Source organism: Natrix helvetica, assembly GCF_964273705.1.
Source record: "Natrix helvetica genome assembly, chromosome: 3".
NCBI lineage: Eukaryota > Metazoa > Chordata > Lepidosauria > Squamata > Natricidae > Natrix > Natrix helvetica.
In genome coordinates, this window is record NC_138549.1 from 116,792,581 (window position 1) to 116,813,847 (window position 21,267).

General features: G+C 37.5%; 1 protein-coding gene across 1 annotated transcript; it reads right to left on the minus strand.

The window, feature by feature from the left end:
* Positions 1-4,497: 4,497 nt before the first annotated feature.
* Positions 4,498-12,078, minus strand: PRDX1 (peroxiredoxin 1). Its single transcript, XM_081947757.1, has 6 exons — positions 11,925-12,078; positions 9,999-10,115; positions 8,271-8,424; positions 7,395-7,517; positions 6,167-6,297; positions 4,498-4,931 (listed from the first exon to the last, which is right to left on the minus strand). The coding sequence occupies exons 2-6, from the start codon at positions 10,102-10,104 to the stop codon at positions 4,846-4,848; spliced, it is 600 nt and encodes a 199-aa protein (XP_081803883.1). The 5' UTR covers positions 10,105-10,115; positions 11,925-12,078; the 3' UTR covers positions 4,498-4,845.
* Positions 12,079-21,267: the final 9,189 nt, after the last annotated feature.

Genomic DNA, 21,267 nt, shown 5'->3' on the forward strand with positions numbered 1-21,267 from the left:
GGAACCTTGACTGGAAGAGATATATGTTGGTATATTGGTTAAGGCACTGGACTAGAAATCAGAAGACTGAGCTCTAGTAATGCCTTAGGCACAAAGCTATTCGGCAAACCACTTCTGAAATCTTGCCAAAGAAATTGCAGGGGCTAGTTCAGGCAGTCACCAAGAATCAGCATGATACATACATACCACTAATTTCTTAATCACTATTCACACACACACACACACACACACACACACACGTGTGTGTGAATATAAATATTCAGTGATTAAGAAATCAGTGCTATGTTTGCTACAAGAAACATTTGTCATATTAACAATTGCTATGAAAATTAGAGTGTTAATTCCAAATGATATTCATTTTGGTTACTATTCCTGTTTTTCATAGCAAAATAACACACTCAAATATATGTGAATGTTGAAATTATGAAATGAACGTCAGTGTTTTGATTTTCTATTTGTTGTGTTGTGTTTGTTCAAAATGATCTGTCAGGGAAAAATTTCCGTACTGCGGTATTTGTGGTAAAGGTTTATGAAGGTAACTAGAAACTGACACACTAACCAGAGGTAGGAAACCTTGACGCTTCAGCTCATAGTTAAAATGTGCTATAGCTCCAGGAGGATACTGTCTCTTGGGGCTAGCAAATTAGTGATACATTGATTTCCATGTGGAAGGTCTGAGTTCTAATCCATTGCATCAACAGACAAATCTTACCACAAAGAAATTCTTCCTACTATCCAGCTTGAATCACCATTTAATTTTGAGCTCTTAGATCTTAGCCTATTGTAAGGAGAAAGTGTGGTGTAGTAATTAAGATGTCAGTCTAGGAATCAGGATACATGTTCTGGATCTGTCTTAGGACTTGGGTCAATCACCCTCTCACTAAAAATAGCATCAGGCTCTTTGAAAACCCAGCTGAAGAACAACCCTCTAGTTGCATTAGTATGCACTAATAATTCACTACGGGAACTAGAAAAGCACAGTGCGCATAAGCAGAATCTGCAATTAAGCAGACCAAATGCTAAGACTTTGTTCTGCTCTATTTCAACCAGCCAGATTCACCCCCTCTGCATAGGACATCTTTTTAAATATTTGTAAATCATTATTTTATCTTCCCATAGCATTTGCGTTTTTTAAAAATTATTTAAGCCCTTTATTTCTTCACAAGGTTTATAAATTATTCCAATAGAAGAAAACTCTCAACAGTGTTTAATCCCCTATCTTTATTCATTCAACTTGGAGCTATTCAAAGTATAGTTTAACTCGCATGGTTTCCAGATCCAAGGTCAACGAGCAGCCAAGAAGTGCCTGTGGCCTTAGAATCTTGCCTGCTTCAGCAGCATGCAGTGTCTTGTAGCAGGAACTTCAATATGTATGACTTTGTCTTAGTGACAGGGGCTGTAAACCATGGTTCATGTACTAACATGATGTGTTTACATTCACAATTTAGGAAAGAAATTCACCAGAGAGTACTAGTCAGCCATCGCTCTGAAGAACAAATATGAGATGTTAAGTCTGTCCTAGAGGAATTTCTACTTTTATCAGCAGAATATCTTAGCCTGAGAACCGATATCTCTAACAAATGGGATAGAAGACAGGATTGGCTTCAACCTTGGAGGAACCATTTTCCTAATCTCTAATTGTTCAGCACTCAGGATCCCTGTTGCCTTGGGGCTGTGGAGAATAGCCTAGCGTTGCCTAGCCGATCCGTCCCACTTAGACGGATCTAAGTGGTTCAAACGGTTCACCCACTAGAGCCTGCAGAACCGTAGGGAGATCCCAGGAGGGAAATCTATGAACCACCGGAGGCTGCAGGTTGGAAGCTCCCTTTAGGAAATGCCTGATGAGTGGCTGTTGGGCTAAGGGGGGGAAGGTGACTGTCCCCTAGGACCGTGGATAATGCTGCCTCTTGGCAGCGGAGCGTGCTGTGAGACAGGCCCCTCTCAAGTCTGTCCTGCAAAAACAGGACCTGGGGCAGGGATGCTGATATGGGATTGACACCAGTTCCTGCACACCACCTGGCAAACGCCAACCAAGTTGCATTGTAGATGCGCATTGTCGATGGTCTCCTGGAGGCCTCAATGATCAAAATCACTCTATCCAAAATGTTGGCCGCCCTCAGGATCCACCTTTCAAGTGCCAGGCAGTCAACTGGAGCCACTGGGGCTCCAGATGGAGCGAGACCTCCTGAAACAGGGAGATCTGATCCCAAGGAATCCTTCACAGGGGGGACACTAACAAGTGGACGAGGCTCGCAAACCTCCTGGGCCAATGTAGACAATAACAATGGCTATTATAGCCAAATAGCACCTGTTGGAGTTCTGTACCTGTCCTTTGGATTCTGCTGGACTAAGTAAGTTTTTTAAAGCACTTTGCTGCCTGAGACAAAGCATGAAATTGTTCCAATGCTGCCTCCCTTCCCTCCACTCAGATTAACAAGTAGCATCTTTTGTGAGAAGGACCCTTAGTGATAGCCAGTCAGACCAGGTAAGCAACAATATTTTGTTCCTAATGAGAAATGAAGTCATTAGGAGTGGCTCAAGAGAGGTAGCTGCTGCTTTTGTTCTGCTTAAGGCAATCAAGACCCACAGTGGATTTTTTTAGTCCACTGCATTTGAAAAGAAACAGACTATAGAAGGCTGATCTAGTACAGGCATTTCCCGTTGCCTTGATAGTCATCAAGCCATGTGTCATGTATCCAATGAACTGTACAGCTTTAAAAAAAAAATCATCAGATATGAATAACAGGCTTCAAACATCACATTAAATCACTCTATATTAATCATGGTTTTTAATGAGGCTCAAGTGGCTGGGTTCCCACATTGCCAAAAGGCATGATTTACAGTAGCTGAGTCACAAACACCTGGGTTTATCCAGTGCTAGAACTATACAAACCATATTGTGGCCTAGAGTGGTGAATAAGTGACAGCTTTTTCTAGGTTTATTTTCCTGTTGTTTTCACTGCTCTGGAATTGAACTAATGGGATATGAGAGACTTGGTTATTTAAATAGAATTCTCAACTTTATTTATGAAACTACTAGGGGAAACTTTAAAAGGGACAGAAGACAATGTTGAATTCTCCCTTTATGTATCGCTTATTTTCCTCCATTCTTCCCTATGAATTGTTCTCCAATAAGCTCCAATAATGGAAATGAAATTTGATTTTAGGGTCTGAAATCATATCACTCTAAAAATACAAATGCATGCCAATGCTGAATTTCTTTTGGCTGTAGACCAGAGAAATGCTGATTTGCTTTACACTGAAATTGCAATCTGCTGCACTTCACATGAGGAGTTATAACCTCAAATAAAAAGTAACTGATATAACATCTTTGACACCTAAAATAAATCCAGCCTTGTTAAATTTCCTTTGCTCTAATTCTATTACATCAAAATCTCGCTATACAGTACAAGATTTGCCTTTGTTATCTTTATTATGAAGTACAAGATAGCATTTGCAGCTTCTTAAAAACAGTTCTGGTATTATTCTACATGCTTGTTCGAAGTTCTTTCGAAGACAGGATAATCCGGCATCTTTTTTGTATTCCTGGGCTTGAAAAGATACTGAAATTATGGTACTAGGATATTATGATTATTTTTGTTAAAGAACTCTTGAAAAAAAAAAGAATTCCAAAATACATTGCCTATTCATTAGATTATTATTGTGCAAAATACATGTTTGGGAAAACTGCTAGTGACAGAATAGTTAATATAACATGATTAAAGGCCTTTAGGCTCAATGTCATACTTGCAGCACACTGGACACAAATCAGACACATTTGTATGCAATGCACTGTAATAATCCAACCTTCAATTAACAATTCAGTGTATTGCCATGTATACAGAAAACTCTTGAGAAAATCATATACGTTTAATCAATCAAATGGTGCATGTAAAATAATCTTTGGAATGATATTAGCTTGAAGGTGACAATAGATGATAGATGACTGAATGAGAAACAAAAGGATAGGTCTAGGCAGTAAGCTGATATTCACATATTAATAAAGTTTTGTTCCCCCCTCCACTGGCAAGAAAGAGCATTGTACCTTAAAACGGTAGATCAGAATTATACAGGCAATCCTCACCAGTAGCAATGAGGGACTGACAAATTTGTTGCTAAGCAGCAAAATAACTGACATCATATGGTCATGCCCTACCTATATCAGTTTCAGCTGTGGTTATCAAGTGAGGAACTCAAGCAATTTGCAACTTCCTGCCGCTTTCCCATCGACTTTGCTCGTCAGACACAAGCTGCAAAGGGCACAAAAGGCAGTTGAAACTGCAGGATGCTACAATCATTGCAAATGTGCATTGACTGGCAAGCTCTCTTGAATCACAATCATGTGACTTTGGGAGGGTGCAACAGTAGCAATTTTAAGGACTGTTTGCAACTGTTTTCAATGTCATTGCAAGTTCAAAGTTGCTGAATCAGCAGTCAATAAACAAGGAATGTTGTATCAGGTTTGTTCGCGTGTTTCCATTTTCAAAATAATTGATATTTTTCCCAGTTTTTCATAAAAGTTTAATAACAGTACAAAATACAAGAAAAGCCATTTGTTCCACATGTACCAGAGACAGTCACTAATATGCTAACAATTGTCAGCTATGTGCATGAGTACAAGGAGCAAATCTCTGCTTTGACCAAGGTTAATAGGCTAGATAGTCAAAATATGTCATTCTATAATCCACTTATTCAGATTCACACGATCCAAAATAAAACTCATGAAATGAGGCAGTAAACCAATCTGTTCACAACATGGTACTCTTTAAATAAGAAATGGCAAAGATTGCTGTCATATGTTACAGTATACTTTTTTTTTACATGTGTACAAAACACAACATACATTTATTTCTGTTTGGAGAAATACTCTTTACTCTGCTTGACATCTGGCTTGATAGTGTCACTTCCAGGTTGCCAACCAGCTGGGCACACTAAAGAAAATACATTTTTAAAGTTATTGGGTCATCTAAAAAAAAACTGAATTGCAGGTTAATAACTAGATCAATACCCCCAACCTTGCAGAAAAGAAAAGTTGCAATTTACAGTATTAGAATTGTATTGTTTTGAAAAACCCTGTTGTGTAGGGTAATTTGGGCCAATAGTTATTCTGACCATAAACTGCAACTTTCATATTCTCAATTAGAACATATTTTTTAGCAATACTAGATTGTATACCATTAGTATCATAGCTTAACCATTATTCAGTATGATAGAATTTAATTTAATTATATTACTTAATACATCACAACCACCTGAGTTCATACACTACGCTTTTTATAAACTGGAATATGTGCAATACCAAATCCATTCTTGAGACTCCAAGAACCCTTTTTCATCACATCTGCTGAAAATCAGCAACCTGGGCTTCTGATATTTTGAGATGGGAAAGATCAGATTCCAATAGGCCCTAAGTATCAATGCTTAAAAACTCTCAGAACCTCCTCCAAAGCGGAGGAGAGGGGAATAGAAAACTTGAGCTTTCTCCAAGTGACATGGAAAACAAGCAGTAAGCTGATATTCTGATAATAAATTTATTTATTTATTATGCAAATTACATGTGGCATTCTGTGCTACTAAACTTTGTTTGCACTGATTTTAGAGAATGTAAACTCCAACATATTTTTACAATGGTGAATAAACTTATCCCCAACCTTTAAAGTTTTTGTTTTTCATTGGAAGTCACTCCATCAAAGTTAGCCTAAAACTTGTACAACAAATGGATAAATCTTTGTAAACAACGCTTACATCTACGCACCCAACCTTAACAGCCTACATCTTAATCATACAAATACTATCCAGGTGGCAGCTGCAATCTATTTTTAATGTATTAAAAAAGTGCTAAAATTTCTCAAGTATTCATATCTATATAATTTACATAATTCTAAAAATATTTTTTGCTATGCAGACAAAATGTTAGCACATTATTATTTTCTTCTGTTAAATCAACTCAGTGTCTCAATTTCTAACCTGATCCTAATGACTACACCAAATTGTCTCTCAGTGCATGTTCCGGCTAACCAATTCATTCCATTTCCTGCTTTACCAATACAAGCTGGCAAATATAAAGTTTTGCATAAAGTTTCCCTAAGTTTTGTATGCTACTAGAGCTAAAGCCCACTGCAGCTTATGAGGCCAATACATTTTTTAAAAGTGTAACTAATCTCACCTTCTCCATTTTTGTCTGTAAACTGAAAGGCCTGAACTAGCCTGAGTGTCTCGTCAACTGAACGACCAACAGGCAGATCATTGATTGTGATCTGGCGCAAGATCCCCTTTTCATCAATGATAAAGAGGCCCCTAAAATAGGGAAAAAAAGTAATAAGAGGTTGTGCAAACACCAATTCAACTTTTTCTGAATTTAGTTTTAGAACACTAGTCAAACCAAGTATCAAATATAAGGCACTCATTCCTGAATGTGCTATGTGAAACATTAGCTTCTTGCAGAATTCTTTAGCTTGAATAGTATTAGATAAGAAACAATAGGTGAGATTATGAACCTTGCCTAATATTATTCATCAAACTTGTATGGATGCCCAACCCTAGAAGGCAAAGAACAAATTAAAAGCATAATACAAACACTATTTAAAATAACAATCATTGAACCATCTAAAACTTACATTCATCCATCAACCACCCTGTGCCAGAATTGTTTACATCCTGGCCCCTGAGGGAAAAGCCAGGCTTTCAAAGCTTTCCTAAAAGCCAAAGAATCAGCACCATCTGTATCTCAGGCTGGGGTGAGGCTATTCTATAAAGGCAGGTATGATGACAGAGAAAGCATGTTTCCAAGACCCCCGTCAGACAGCATTCTTTCACTAGGGGGACTCATCCATGCCCATCCTGCATTGCAGGAACTATCAGGGGTAGGCACTTGAAAGTCTACTGCTAGGGTGACTAGCTTCAAATCACCTAGCTGGCTTTCATGCCTAAGGAAGAACTACAACTCATTCTTTCAGTTTTGATTTTTTTTTCCCTGCTGAAACAAACAGAACTCTGAGCAAAGTTTACATGTATTATAAGGAATTAGCTTACATTCCTTAATTACTTACTTAATTAGCTTACATTCCTTATTTACATACATTACATACATTCTTTACATAACTAATTCTTCCTACAAAGGGAAGCAAGAATTCTTTTAAGTAGGGCCTATCTGAACTTGATAATGTACAGATTCATTGTTACTAGGTAAATGTAGACTTGAAAACAGGCTAAATGATAACTGCATTTAAACATAAGCACTGATAGCTTAAAACTATGAAGTATTGAAGATCAGCAAAATCTTTATTAATACACCTACAATTCAATGCAAGTGAATTTAATTTTAAAATCCATCTGAAGGGGGAAATAGGTTATCTGCTTGAAGAATACAAATCAGATGGCGATTGTTACCTTACCTGTAAGAAATGCCTTCATCATCCTTTAATACACCATAATCTTTAGCAATTACACGTTTTGTGTCAGAAACCAGAGGAATGCGCATACTGCCTAGTCCACCTTGTTTTTTGGGAGTGTTGATCCTTTAAGAAGAGGTGAAAACAGAATTCAAAAATTGGTAGAGTTTTTCAAATAAATACTTTTAAAATGATCAATCACAACTGAAGCACAAATGTGCAAATATAAAGTATTTTAGCAATTTTAACAATTGCAAAGAGGCAGAGATCCAAAAGTATCCTCCTTAGTTCAACTCTTTTGCAGATTACCAAATGTCAGTTCCCATTATAGGAATACAGTGGAAACTTTTTTGGTGGTGCAATCCAGCTGTCCTTATGCAATATAAATTGCCACAAAAACTAAATAGTTCCTTGGCATTAATAGAGCTACTATGAGGGGGCAGAAAAAAATGGCTCCACAGTGTAAGTTTTAACAGACTCTAAAAATCTTTAAAGCTCTGAATAAGTTTGTGACAGTAATCCGGAGACTCAGTTTTTTTCACCTACTAGTTTTGCAAATTATTAAGCAGGAATTGGGTTTCATCTCTTTTACATATTAATTGCTTAGTACATGAAATGACATCAGAAATAAGTTAAAGCTTGCTGATGAAATCACTTCAGAGCAGTTGTTCATTTCACTTGCACCAATGTCTTCCAACCTGTACCTTTTCATTGTCAACTGAAGCTGAAGCACAAATGTGCATATATGAAGTATTTTAGCAACTTTAACAATTGCAAAGAGGCTGAAAGGTTTTGATTTCAACAGAAACATACAGATTTCTACCATTATCAGAAAAAGCTCTTTGACAGGATGAAAACCCCAAACCCAAAGATTCTTACCAGGCTAGATGGCAAAAGTGAGAATCAACAGAAGCGCCAATCACCTCACAATTTATCTTCTTGAAATCATCAGAACGGTCACTGAATGAAATAATTTCAGTTGGGCAGACAAAGGTGAAATCAAGTGGATAGAAAAATAATACAACGTATTTCCCTAGGAAAAAGTTGAAAAAGGTAGTCAGTAGCATGGAAACATTTCTTTCATAGTCAAATCGGTACAGTTACAGCAAGATATAATTACTAAGGCTGTGCATAAAATGGAAAATGTTTTGAAACCAAAAGAAATCAATGTATTCTACAAGTTTTCCCTGAACCATTTTGCATTTTCCATGGGGTGGCTGAAACAAAACTCAGTGCTTTGTTCTGTCCTTATACTTTCACTACCCTTGGGCAATTTCTGCCCTATATTAATATATTAATCAGAACAAAACAGCCTCATTCCACTCAGAATTTGGACCAAAAACTTCCAAAAACATGCATTTTAAGTCAGCCACAGATCATCCAAAAGCAAGCATGGGATGCTTTTGCACATTCCTAGTACCAAATCCTGTATTTCAAAATTCAAATAGAGCAATTTTATGGCATCTCTGCAGATTGCTAAACAGCACAAAAGATATCTAGTACAACTGAGAATGCTATATAATTATCAAAAGTTCTCCTTACTGCTAAGCAGCCATATTTGTGGATGCTTCATACACAACACTATAACACAATAGGGGCCTGTACTTAAAAGCATCCAAGTTGCAACACAAAAACATTAAACTCCAGATAAGATAGTGTATTATTCCTTCACTAACCAATTAGGCTACATAGTTATCAATTGCCAGCATAATTCAGCTGTTGGCTATCTGCTGTAGTAACTACTTAAGCTCAAGATAAATTAAAGCAGGTGCTACCAATATAGTGCCTCCCCACAGACTTCAATTGTTATTTCAACATTCCAAAACAATCTAAAGCCATATATGTGGTGAGGGCCACAATGTTGCCAAATAACTTGATCTGGATTTATTCAGTAGGCTTCCACTTTCAATTAGATTCCTGGAAGCATCAGTTCTTGTTTCTCCACTGCCAAAAAACATTTGGCCGAGTCATAATCAGCATAGTATTTTAACACTGAGCAGCCCTTCCAACCACGATTAATCTCAAGTAAAAGGGGAATTGTGCTTTTCCTGCCAAAGGCAGTAGAATATTGGCTCTCTGAGATGCTCTCCTGAAATCCAGCCTTGAGACCAAGTATAGTAGACAGGATGAAGTAAACCATATCTTCGTCTTTCCTTCTCTATCTATCTATCTATCTATCTATCTATCATCTATCTATCTATCATCTATATATCTATATATCTATATATATATCTATCAAATTATATATATATATATATATATATATATATATATATATATATATATATATATATATATATATATATATATATAGTCAAAACAACTGATTGCTACAATTATCTCATGATTTTACTGGTGAGACAAGTGGACACCTCACCCATTTCCACTTTAACATCCTAAATATATGGTCTCATAATTTAAATGCTCCATGCCTGTGCATAATGCATTTTGCTATAAACCAGTTGTGAGATGCTCAAACTGTATTTTTGCAACCTTAAACAGAATATTTCAGAAGCAAAGATCCTGTTTTTGGACCAGGATCCTATTTATCTACATAATATTCCATAACACCACCTCCACCAACCCAACAAGCGTTATTGGACTTACCTTTGTAGTCAGACAGTTTAATATCTTTGAATTGCCCATCTGGCATTACTGCCGTGGCTTTGAAGTCTGGGGCTGGTTTCCCAATGAAAGCATTTCCTGAGGACATTGTGACTGAAGCTTAAGAGAGGGGGAGAGAGAGAAAAATGATTAGCAAATTAGCAAGGTATCACCTGAAAGAGCATTGATAATGCAGCTGGTCAAGATATTCAGAACCTCCGAAATTTTAGAAGCTGAAATTTAATGGCCTAAAAAATGGTCTTAAGCCTTTAAAAAAATAATTTGCCAGAATTCACCTATTATCAATTACCCAAACTACAGATTAACATGCTTTTGTTAATATAAATTTCCTGAATATAGGACAGCATTTTTTCTTCATTTATCAACCATCAACTGGAATGAGAGTATGACCTAAGAAACCATATATTTTAGCTGGCTTAATTCCTAAAATCAAAACTGTTCTTTATACAGTAGGTCCTTCTGCTAATCTTATGCAGCCATATATTTTGCAATCCTACTCTTTATCAAGCTTCTGTCATATTTGGGATATTTGGCATATTCTGTCATATTTGCAATCCCTAATTTTATCAAACTTCTGGCATATTTACCACAGATTTTGAGACTCTGCAAATGCTAAGCATTGTAGACAAATAGCATTTGCAGATTCTCCTAATACCAATTCAATTTATACATTCAAGTCATAATCTGTACCAAGTATAGAAAACACAAGTAAATCTAAATTAGCTTTATCCAAAATGAACCCCTTCAACCCCATAATTCTCAAGTGTTGGCCGTATTGGCTAGGAAAGAAAATGCATGTAATATGTATGTATGTATGTATGTATGTATGTATGTATGTATGTTATTGTCCCAAACCCTGGGGAATTAAGAGTACAATTTGACATAATCCAATGTATAATCAGTTTTTAAAAGTCCAGTGTACATTTGTGCAAGCTAGACATTACATTCTGAAACAATTCTGAATATTAAAGACAGCAAGTTTAAAGAAAAATCTTAAAGGCAATCTTTAAACAACCCAAGTTCAGATGGGTTTACTCTGGGGGAAGGGGGAATAGATTTCGTTTCCCATTATGTAATTACCGAAAATGGAAACCTTTGAAGAGGAAGTTAGTTTATGAATTTATAAACTTTCACCATCCCACGGCTGTTGCAAATTTTATCTCTCAGATTCCAAGGAGTTCAAATGACATTTTTCTCCAATTCAGTTTGGAAAGATTGCAGCCTTTCCCACGTTTTTGCCCTTAACTGCAAGCACCAACGAACTTGCACATCGCGCTAATCTTCCGAAAGGCTGAAACGTTACGTACCCAGCAAGTGAAACCGGCCTAGATCTAAAACAAAGCACTAGGGATCTTCAATTAGAGCACAAACAGATCGAAACGCCTAGCAACCCCCAAGGAGCTCTGAGAAACCCGAGACGTCCGCTTCCAGCCGGAGCACCCGAGCGTCTCTGCAAAGGAAACTCGCCTTAACGGTTCTCGTTTAAATGGCCCATTGTAACCTCCAGCTGGTTCAACCGCAACATCGTTACAAGAAATGCACAACCTTTAGAGGTGCAATTTAATGTAATGATCGAAGAGGCAGCGCAATCCGCGCCCCTGTAACCGACTTTCTGTTGTTTCGATCAGATTTCTCTCTCTCTCTCTTCCGTTTCCGCCCAGGTTAAGCCAAGAGGCACCTGCTGCGAGAAAAGCAGTACAAACTTCCAACTAATTCAACAGCTGAAGTTAAACCCATGGCTTTCATTATAAAAAAAAGTCTCCCTTCTTCTCCAACATGCAATAAGGTATCACCGAAAACTAAGGGTTCCCCCCCCCTCCCTTGCTTGGGGAAATGCTGTTCCACAAATCCAGCCCGGGCTGTGAAACGAACCTCCCGCCACCCCGGCTCTCACCCAGCTGCAGTTACCTAAAAGCGAATCAAGAACAGACTCTCGGAGCTTCGACCGGTACAAGACAGAGAGGAAGAAAGGAGAGTTCCCTGATTTTATACCGTCCGAAATCTCGCGATAGAAGTGACGCAAAGCCGGTAATCCTATCGGTTGGGTCCTTTCCCCGCTCTCTTCCCGCCCTTTGCTTAGGAGCTGCAGCGCCAGCATGACTTTGCAGATTTGCTATTCCATAGCACTCACCTTGGATGAGTGTCCGGTAGAGGATCAGATTAAAATTCGGAGGGATAAATGAATGAATAGAATTCAGGGCAGTCTGGCCGGCTTTTGGTGCTTTTTCTTGTGTGGGGGAACACCCCCCCTCCTCCGAGTGGTTCTTTCGACGCCCATATCAAATATTGCAACTATTGCTAATCACAGTGTTGCTAAGTAATTAGATGTCACTGCATTACCAACACCTTGTGTAATCGATGTACATAAAAAAATGCAAAGTCATGACGAATCGGCCCTTTTCTTAATAAAAAGAGACCATTTGTATTCCACATCAGACCAAAGGTGCTGTAGGAAGTTATCACCCAGCCCTCCCAGAAAAATGAAATATCCTAGGAAATATTGAAAAGGCAGAATATTATATTTTCCTGGATGTGAAAAAGGGAGAAACACATTTTAAACACAAAGTAAATTCCTGCAGCTTCCTGCCCATCCCTACTTTGTCAATGGGCCATTAAGAAGGCCAAGCTAGTCCACTTTACATAATAAAGAGTTCTCCCCTTCAGCTCCAGGGGGATGGGAATGAAGGCATGATAATATAAGCCTTTACTCAACTGACCACATGGCATCTGAGAACTCAACCAAATCTGCCTTCAAAACACAGCCTAGAGGGTTGCCCTTGCACGGGCCCATGGGAGTCTGGCAACCAATCAGAATACATTTCTTACACAGGAACGGGAAACAGATAGGTGGGGCCGAACAGATTATAAAAATCCCTGCAAGCTCTTCTCTTCCCTTCTCCTCTTCTCCACCAACATTGAAGCATGTGATCACCTTTTCTGTTCAGGACTCAGGCCATGTGGTCCTGTCCACCATTAAAACCATATTTCCAAGCAGCCTCCATGTCTCCAGTGTCTTTTTCTCCACTTGGAGCCGAACCCAGAAGGACATTTCTTCCAACAGTTCTTTCTTTCAAAAGGCAACAGGACCTTGTTTTGCTAGAAGACATTTCGCTTCTCATCCAGGAAGCTTGTTCAGTTCTGACTGAATGGTGGAGAATGGAAGGATTTATATTCCTCGCCATCACGTGGTTCTTAGCCTCCTTTCTAAGAACAGTTGAGGTTAACTGGAAGTTTATCTCTGCCCTCAGGGTCACCTGAATCCTTCCATTCTCCAAAATTCAGCCACAACTGAGCAAGCTGCTTGGATGAGAAGCGAAATGTGTTCTAGCAAAACAGGAAAGTCCTGTTGCCTTTTGAAAGAAAGCACCTTTGGGACAACCATGACCTCGGTAACAGGATCTCCATAGACATTGCACATCAGCATTTTTACTCTGGTTTATAGTTAAGCATCTCAGAATTAATTGTGTTAAAGACCCAAGGCAAATTGTTTGGTCAGTTCAGGTGATAGCGCTATCTTCATCTTGAAAAATAGTGGATTCTGCTAATTTATCTCAGTTGAATCATATTTTATTGAAATAACCAACCCTAGGTTGCAGAGTGCTAGTTTTGCAGGGATCACACAACACATACAAATTGGCAGCTATATTTAACCTTGAATATTTAAAATAGTATGCAAGATTGTTAAATTGCTTAAGCAACCATGGTAGCCAGATTCACACGAACAAGCAATCTTACTTCTGGTGTCTAAAAAATGTCCATTTTATGCTGTATGTTAGGGCTGTCAAACTCACGGCCCGGAGGCCAAATGTGTCATGCACTGGCCACGCCCATGTCTGGTTTAGCAAAGGGGAAAAAAGTCCCTATACATCATGTGAAGCCACTGTAATAACGTGAGTTTGATACCCCTGATCTACTGTATGTGGTGAGAACATGGATTATAAGCATGGGCATGGGAAACCTCAGCACTGAAGGATGAAATAAATTACAGGGTGACATTCTGGTGACTTGAAATAAACTGGAATTACACACTTTCAGACAGAAAAGCATTCTACATACTACTTGGAAATAAAAGCAACAAAGAAATACTGCTTTCATGGTTGGTTGAAAAAATATATAGCAAAGACAATATTTAGGTACCATGCAGTCAATGACTATTATCAATTAGACTTCTCAGAAACCCTTTGATATGACAGTTATTGAAGCTTATGCTTCAAATACTGATGCAAAAGAGGAGAGAGGGATTGAAGAGCATTATGATCAAGTTCAATCTGAAATTGACAATATGCAAGTTTATGCTGCTTGTGATAAAGGCTAGAATTCCAAGTTGGGAAAATATAAAATATAATTGGACTGGGAAACAAATTAACCAGGAGAATGACATACCAGTTTATTTCCAGGCTTTCCAGTTATTTCTTTATTGCTAACAAAATTTCTTTATTGCTAACAATCAAAATGAAATCTAACTAGATCTCAAGTAATCAGATCAGCAGGACACATTTTTTATAAGGGCACAGCCATAAATTCAGCAGTTGAATATGCAGGAAAGGGCTATGGAAGTTTCTCCCCAGTACATTGGGTCTCTACTCTCCTAGTCCTTAAAAAATGACAACATTGTATCTTTTTTAACCAATATTTTAGTTTCTGCCTTAAATAATTTTTATTTTTAATTGTACTGATACGGATTTTTGTATTTTATTTGTTGTTATAAATTGCGTTACATTTTAGTATAAACAGAAGAGTGCACACAATTATGTACATCCACCCAGTCAGTGGTGGGTTCCGGATCCCGTCGAAAGCAGTATGCTGTAACAGGGCTGGGCGCACACCACGTGCACTGCACACACATGCGCACCACCACCTCACAACGCTCCAGCTGCTCGGCAGAGCATCATGCAGGCGCCGTACAATACGTGTGCATGCGCAAATGGCCCGCTTGGGTCAAATACAGGTAAGGAGGGCGGGTGGGCAGGTGGGCCCTCCGCAGCACTATATCGGAACGGTGCCTGTACTGGGGCGTACTGGCAGTAACCTAACACTGCACCCGGTATATACAGTCAGTAAACATAAATAACCTATGTAACATGGTTTACAAACAAAAATGGGTAGCACAGGAAAGGTTTTGTCCTACTGCTGAATTAAATTGCAATCTTCTGCTCTTGAGTTAGCAAAAAATTATGCTACCATAAAATATAACATTCCTACTGTGCAAAGTTATCACCCAGCCCTCTCCCAGAAAAATGAAATATCCTAGGAAATATTGAAAAGGCAGAATATTATATTTTCCTGGATGTGAAAAAGGGAGAAACACATTTTAAACACAAAGTAAATTCCTGCAGCTTCCTGCCCTTCCCCACTTTGTCAATGGGCCATTAAGAAGGCCAAGGTAGTCCACTTTACATAATAAAGAGTTCTCCCCATCAGCTCCAGGGGGATGGGATTAAGGCATGATAATATTGGCACTTTACTCAACTGACCACATGGCATCTGAGAATTCAACCAAACCTGGAATCAGCTTGGAGAGTTGCCCCTGCATGGGCCCATGTGAATCTGACAACAAATCAGAATACATTTCTTACACAGGAACAGGAAACAGAGAGGTGGGACTGAACAGGTTATAAAAAGCCTAGCAAGCCCCTCCCTCAGCGCTTCTCTTCTTCTCCACCAACATTGAAGCATGTGATCACCTTTTCTGTTCAGGACTCAAGCCACGTGGTCCTGTCCACCATTAAAACCATCTTTCCAAGCAGCCTCCATGTCTCCAGTGTCTTTTTCCCCACTTGGAGCCGAACCCAGAAGGACATTTCTTTCAACACTACTACTAATCCCTATCTGAAATTCATTGCCTTTGTTTGGGCATGTTTCTGAACTATGACATTCTTATTTTGTATATATGTATGTTATGCAAAGCAATTAGTTTGATCCTCTGAATTTGTCATCTTATTTCTAAGTATTACCAACAAACACAAAACTGCTACCACTTAGGAGGGTATACGTTTGGACAGGTGATTTCACCCACTCCTGCCTCTCCATAGAAAAACAAAAGAACTAAGATCTTCTTGCCAAATTCACAAGTTTCCTGAACTGCTGTTCAAGTAGGCTTGTGCAGCTTTAAATTAAATCAAGGTTTGGGGGTTGTGGAACAGCTCTTCAGCAGTTTTGTTTGAATTAGATGTTTCAAACCACTGTTTCTCCTGTTTTCAGAGCGCGCCAGTCTTTGAAAACCCAGCAGCTCCCCAGCTCTTTCTATGAGAAAGAGTTGTGTAGAAAAGTGTCTGGGCCCCAGAGGGGGAAAATATCTATATCAGCCTGCAGTGGCTAATAAACCCTGGGTTAATCCGATCCCATATGATTTATCAGAGTACTACCATCTGAGGAATGAAGTTTGTCAGATTAGACACACATGGGAACTGCTACTGGGTACTCTTAGCCTAAATTGAAAACACTACTTTTAACACCAGTATAACAAATAATGACTTAAGTTTGTCTCATGCATTAGATAAGGACAAAATGAAGATAGCATCTCAAGAACATGGCATAAGAAAGACAGTTATTTTATTAAATTTATGTGGAGAAAGGCCCTGTCAAAATTAAGCAAACCATTTAAAGTGCAGTACAAACTACTTTATGAGATTTACCGGGCTTTACCTGTTATAAAATGGGAGTTTCACATAAGATGCTTTAAAGTTATAGAAAACTGCTTTATTTCTAAATTACCAGCTGGAATTAGAATACTGGGTACATAAAATACTAATTTAAATCTGTATAAAAATGGAAATTGTTGAAATTAAATTTCCCTATAAAATATACTATCCCAAATTATTGGGGGCTGTTAGTCTGTGATGAGAAAATGATTCAGAAGCAAATTGCATAATATGCTAAGTTATCACAAATTCCTACCTTAGGCATGAAAGCTGGGGGACCTTGGGTCAGTCACTCACTCTCAGCCCAAACCATCTCACATAGCTGGTGTTATGGGGTAAACAGGAAGAGGAAAGAGCATTATATATGTTCAGCAAAAAAATGGATAAAAATATAATAAGTAAATTCAACCATTATTAGTATTTGATTTCCTATGTTTTCATGATTTACAGAACTATAAACTAATCAGTGATGGATGTATATAACACACTAAATACAATAACACTATCGTTGCCATACATGTGGCTCAATATGTTATGCAAATATAATCTGAATCAAGGTTCACAAATACAGTTTAATCATGCTTTGTTAGGTTTGATATTGTGTCACATATAGGTTGGAGACATGCAGAGGAGGCCTTCATTCTGCAGTGGGCAGACAATGGCTAAAATGATGATGATGAGAAAGTCAATCATTGACTGTAGATTCAAAAGCACTTTTTATTGTATATGCTACTTATGATTTAACTCATCATTCTATATCTCATGACTGAACTCTGTCATTAACAACAGTGGAAATTAAATATTGTATTTGGATTCAGGACAATGAATTGACAAAATTCACTCCAAAGTAATTCATTTCCTATCTAATATCTAATTGCTTATTTTTTAAGTCTTAGAATTTTTTTTTAAGTTTCCTGAATTTTGAATGAGAGTTTTAAGAAATGTTAATGATTGCCATACTTCTGCTTTAGCTCATATTAAAGTTAGGCTTCCCAATCTGCATATTTTCTATTGAAATTTCAATTACATTTGTTTCATTTTATGTGTAAGCTATTACAAGCACAATGATTAAATAAACAGAAAATAAATTGGTTGTTTGCTATCAACCATGAAGTAATGCAACTAAAAAAAGAAATGTTGACGTATTTTTTACTATATGAAAACCTGCAACCTTTTTTACTCCAATATCTTAGCTAGATTCATACAACATGTTGAGTTACGAATATTTAATAAACTTTCATTATATACGCCACAATTTTCTGGGTTGACATTTTGTACTAAAAAAACAAAAACTATTCTTTAATATGCTTCATCAATCTAGCCATTAAATAGGTATGATTTCAACATGCCATTTCTCTCTTCCCTCTGACTTCCTTTTTAAAAGCATCCTGTCAAATAGTTTTGAGAATCCAAATGCTTGCATATTATTTTATGATTGTGAGTAGACCTAAGGAAAGTAGCTTTACTGTAGAATTTGAACTTTTTCACCCTAGGTAATGGAATTCAGTTTGATGTTAAATTACCAGTGTTATTGACAAGATATCTGTCTTTACATGATACACAAAGGCCATCTATACAACTATGTTTTAGTCTAATGAATTGTAGAGCTTATTATTGGTTTATGGTTTAGTCTGCCATGAGTATCCAGTAAACTGAGAAAATCTTGGTTTAATATGCCATGACAAACCATATGTGCAAATGCATGTGTTATTTCTCTATACAACCCAATCTGAGTCAGTCACTGGGACCAGAGGTTTATTCTTCCAAGCTTTTGGACTCATGCTGGAGCCTATCCTCATGGAACTTTTATCTCTCTCCTGAAGGTGTGCATTGGACTGTTCTACATGTTGTATTTATATGGTGCCTGGTTTATTTTTCTATAAATGATGCAATTTAACAATTATGCATTTAATGATACTTGAATCAGATTTTGCTCTTAGCATCCAGCAATGGGGTTAGTTTATGGTTCGGTGTGGCATGAAAACTCTGAGGTACTTATTTTTTCTGTAGTAAATTTTACTTACTCCTTCTTCAATTTATTTTCCTGCTCAACTTTTCTTTCCCTTGGGTCATGTCTCATTTGCTATGATCGTAACAGGTATATAACACTACTGAGACATAATGGGTTGTATACTGGGATTTGCTTCTCTATATTTCAGAGATATGGATTTGGGCCAAATGCATGGAGCAATTGTGATGGTAGACTGAGAGTACAATAATAAATCATTTCAGAAACAAACAACACCTGCCCAAATCCCAGTTGCCTTTATGATTCTTCCAGTATTTCCATAAACATATACATACAAATTCAGTCAATGGTGGAAATATTATGACAAAAAGTCTTATTACTGAAACAGCAGTAGAATAAAAAAATGGATTAACATTAAACAAGTCAGGAGGCTGAACAAGTATAGTGTATTACTGGAGTGTTTACACATAAAAATAAGATATATGACATTAAGTGATTCTTAGTTCCAAATAATTATGCACAGGAGTTGAAAAAAGTAATATTCTTGGAAGCAATACAATACAATACAATACAATACAATACAATAGTAGAGTTGGAAGGGACCTTGGAGGTCTTCTAGTCCAACCCCCTGCCTAGGCAGGAAACCCTATACCGTTTCAGACAGATGGCTATCCAACATCTTCTTAAAGACTTCCAGTGTTGAGGCATTCACAACTTCTGGAGGCAAGCTGTTCCACTGATTAATTGTTCTAACTGTCAGGAAATTTCTCCTTAGTTCTAAGTTGCTTCCCTCCTTGATTAGTTTCCACCCATTGCTTCTTGTTCTACCCTCAGGTGCCTTGGAGAAGCAAGTTGAAATGCTTTTGCCCTGATTCACAAGACTCTTCTTACGGATTGTGTTGCAATATTTAAGTTTCGGGAAATAAATTATTTTAAAAATGCAATACAGAATCTTGCCTGATCTTTGGGGGGTAATGTTTAACTTTAATATAAATTTGATAATTGCAAAAGTGAAAGAGATACATTAATCAATAACAATTAATTTCAAAGTCCAGCTAGACTATGCCAAGAACTATGTGAAATACTGCCAGATTTCTAGGTGTGTGCACTCATGCTAAGCAATAATTTACTTAACTGTAGTTTACTGAATAAACCACAACTGACTACACAAACTGAGTCCAAATGTAATGATAACATGATAAACAAATCACATTATTCTGTGTTAACTACGTATATTGTGTAAATAAAACCAAAATAAAGATCTATGAAACAAATATGCAAATTCTAAATCAATTCCATTCCCAGAATGCTCCATTTCTCCCTTATGGACTAATCTGAACATTTTGGGGTAGTTTTTCCACTTCCAGAAAAGCAGCCCATGGTAATCTGGATGTGGTTGTCCCCATCTCCTCATTCCACTCCAGAATGCTGAAGTAGGAAAGTTCTAACAGAAAAGTGATGTGATGAGGCATTATTAAAATATTGTCCTGACAGATCATAAAGGTTTGAACAGAAATAATAATGGCTATCCAGTTTGGTGTGTAGCAATTAGAGAACTGATTAATTCAGCCACTAATTATGAAGTTAGGTTACTTTGAGCTCCGAGCTTGGCAATTTGGTTGCAAACATTTGGTCACCATTCAAAAGCATCATCAGTGCATTCTGACAACTCAAAACACACTCTCCTCAAATGGTGACCAAACGTTTGCAACCAAATTGCCAAGTTCGCAGCTCAAACCAACAGCTTAACTACCACCCAAGCTACTACTCCTCAGACATACTAATTATGAAGTTCTTTGGAGTCTGATTCATAGCCATAATAATAAGCAATCTACCAGGCTACTGAGCAACACTTGAATATCATCATCTTTTCTTCCCATCCCACACCTCACATTCTGTGTAGTTGTCTAACCATCAGCTAATGCTGTAACGCTATATTGAAATAATAGCTGCAAATTACCAGATCTGAAGATCCCAATGGGTGAGTTTTTCTACATTTGATGATTGGTAACTTTAACAAGCTTTATTCATTTTAAATTAGTTATGGTTTATTATTTAGTATGTTGTAAGAACTCAGTTGAGAATAGCTGAACTCTACCATGATGTTTACTTAAGTAGCTCCTGGTCATGAACCTGAATCTGTGTATGCCATACATCTGTGCATAATTGCCTGTTAAAATACCCAAGTAGATAATTTGTAAAATAAAAAATGACTTGAACATTTTTATAAAATCAGTTATTACGTTCATACGTCAGGCTAGCCAATGACTAACTTAACCACACTTTACTTAATTTAATTGACTGTATTTATAGAACATACTTGTTAAGCCAGGGGTGTCCAAACTTGGGAACTTTAAGACTTGTGGACTTCAACTCCCAGAATTCCCCAGCCAGCCAGGGGAATTCTGGGAGTTGAAGTCCACAAGTCTTAAAGTTCCCAAGTTTGGACACCTCTGTGTTAAGCCAAAAGGATGAGTTTGCTAGGCTATAAAATGTGATTACAGGTAACTAATTTGTGATCCCTTTGTTGTGCAAACCAAATCACACTTTAAAAATTAAGAACGTAGAACATAGAAACAAAGGGCTAGAAAGGGCCCCAGAGGTTTTTTAGTCCAATCTTTGTTCAAGAGAGAAGACTTTA

Excerpts from the sequence above, each read along its gene's own strand:
- PRDX1 (XM_081947757.1), bottom strand. The coding sequence starts at position 10,104 with ATGTCCTCAGGAAATGCTTTCATTGGGAAACCAGCCCCAGACTTCAAA. Across the intron at positions 8,425-9,998 it reads TAAACTGTCTGACTACAAAG|GGAAATACGTTGTATTATTT; the intron begins GTAAGTCCAATA and ends ACTTTTTCCTAG. Across the intron at positions 4,932-6,166 it reads TACAGACAAAAATGGAGAAG|TGTGCCCAGCTGGTTGGCAA; the intron begins GTGAGATTAGTT and ends TATTTTCTTTAG.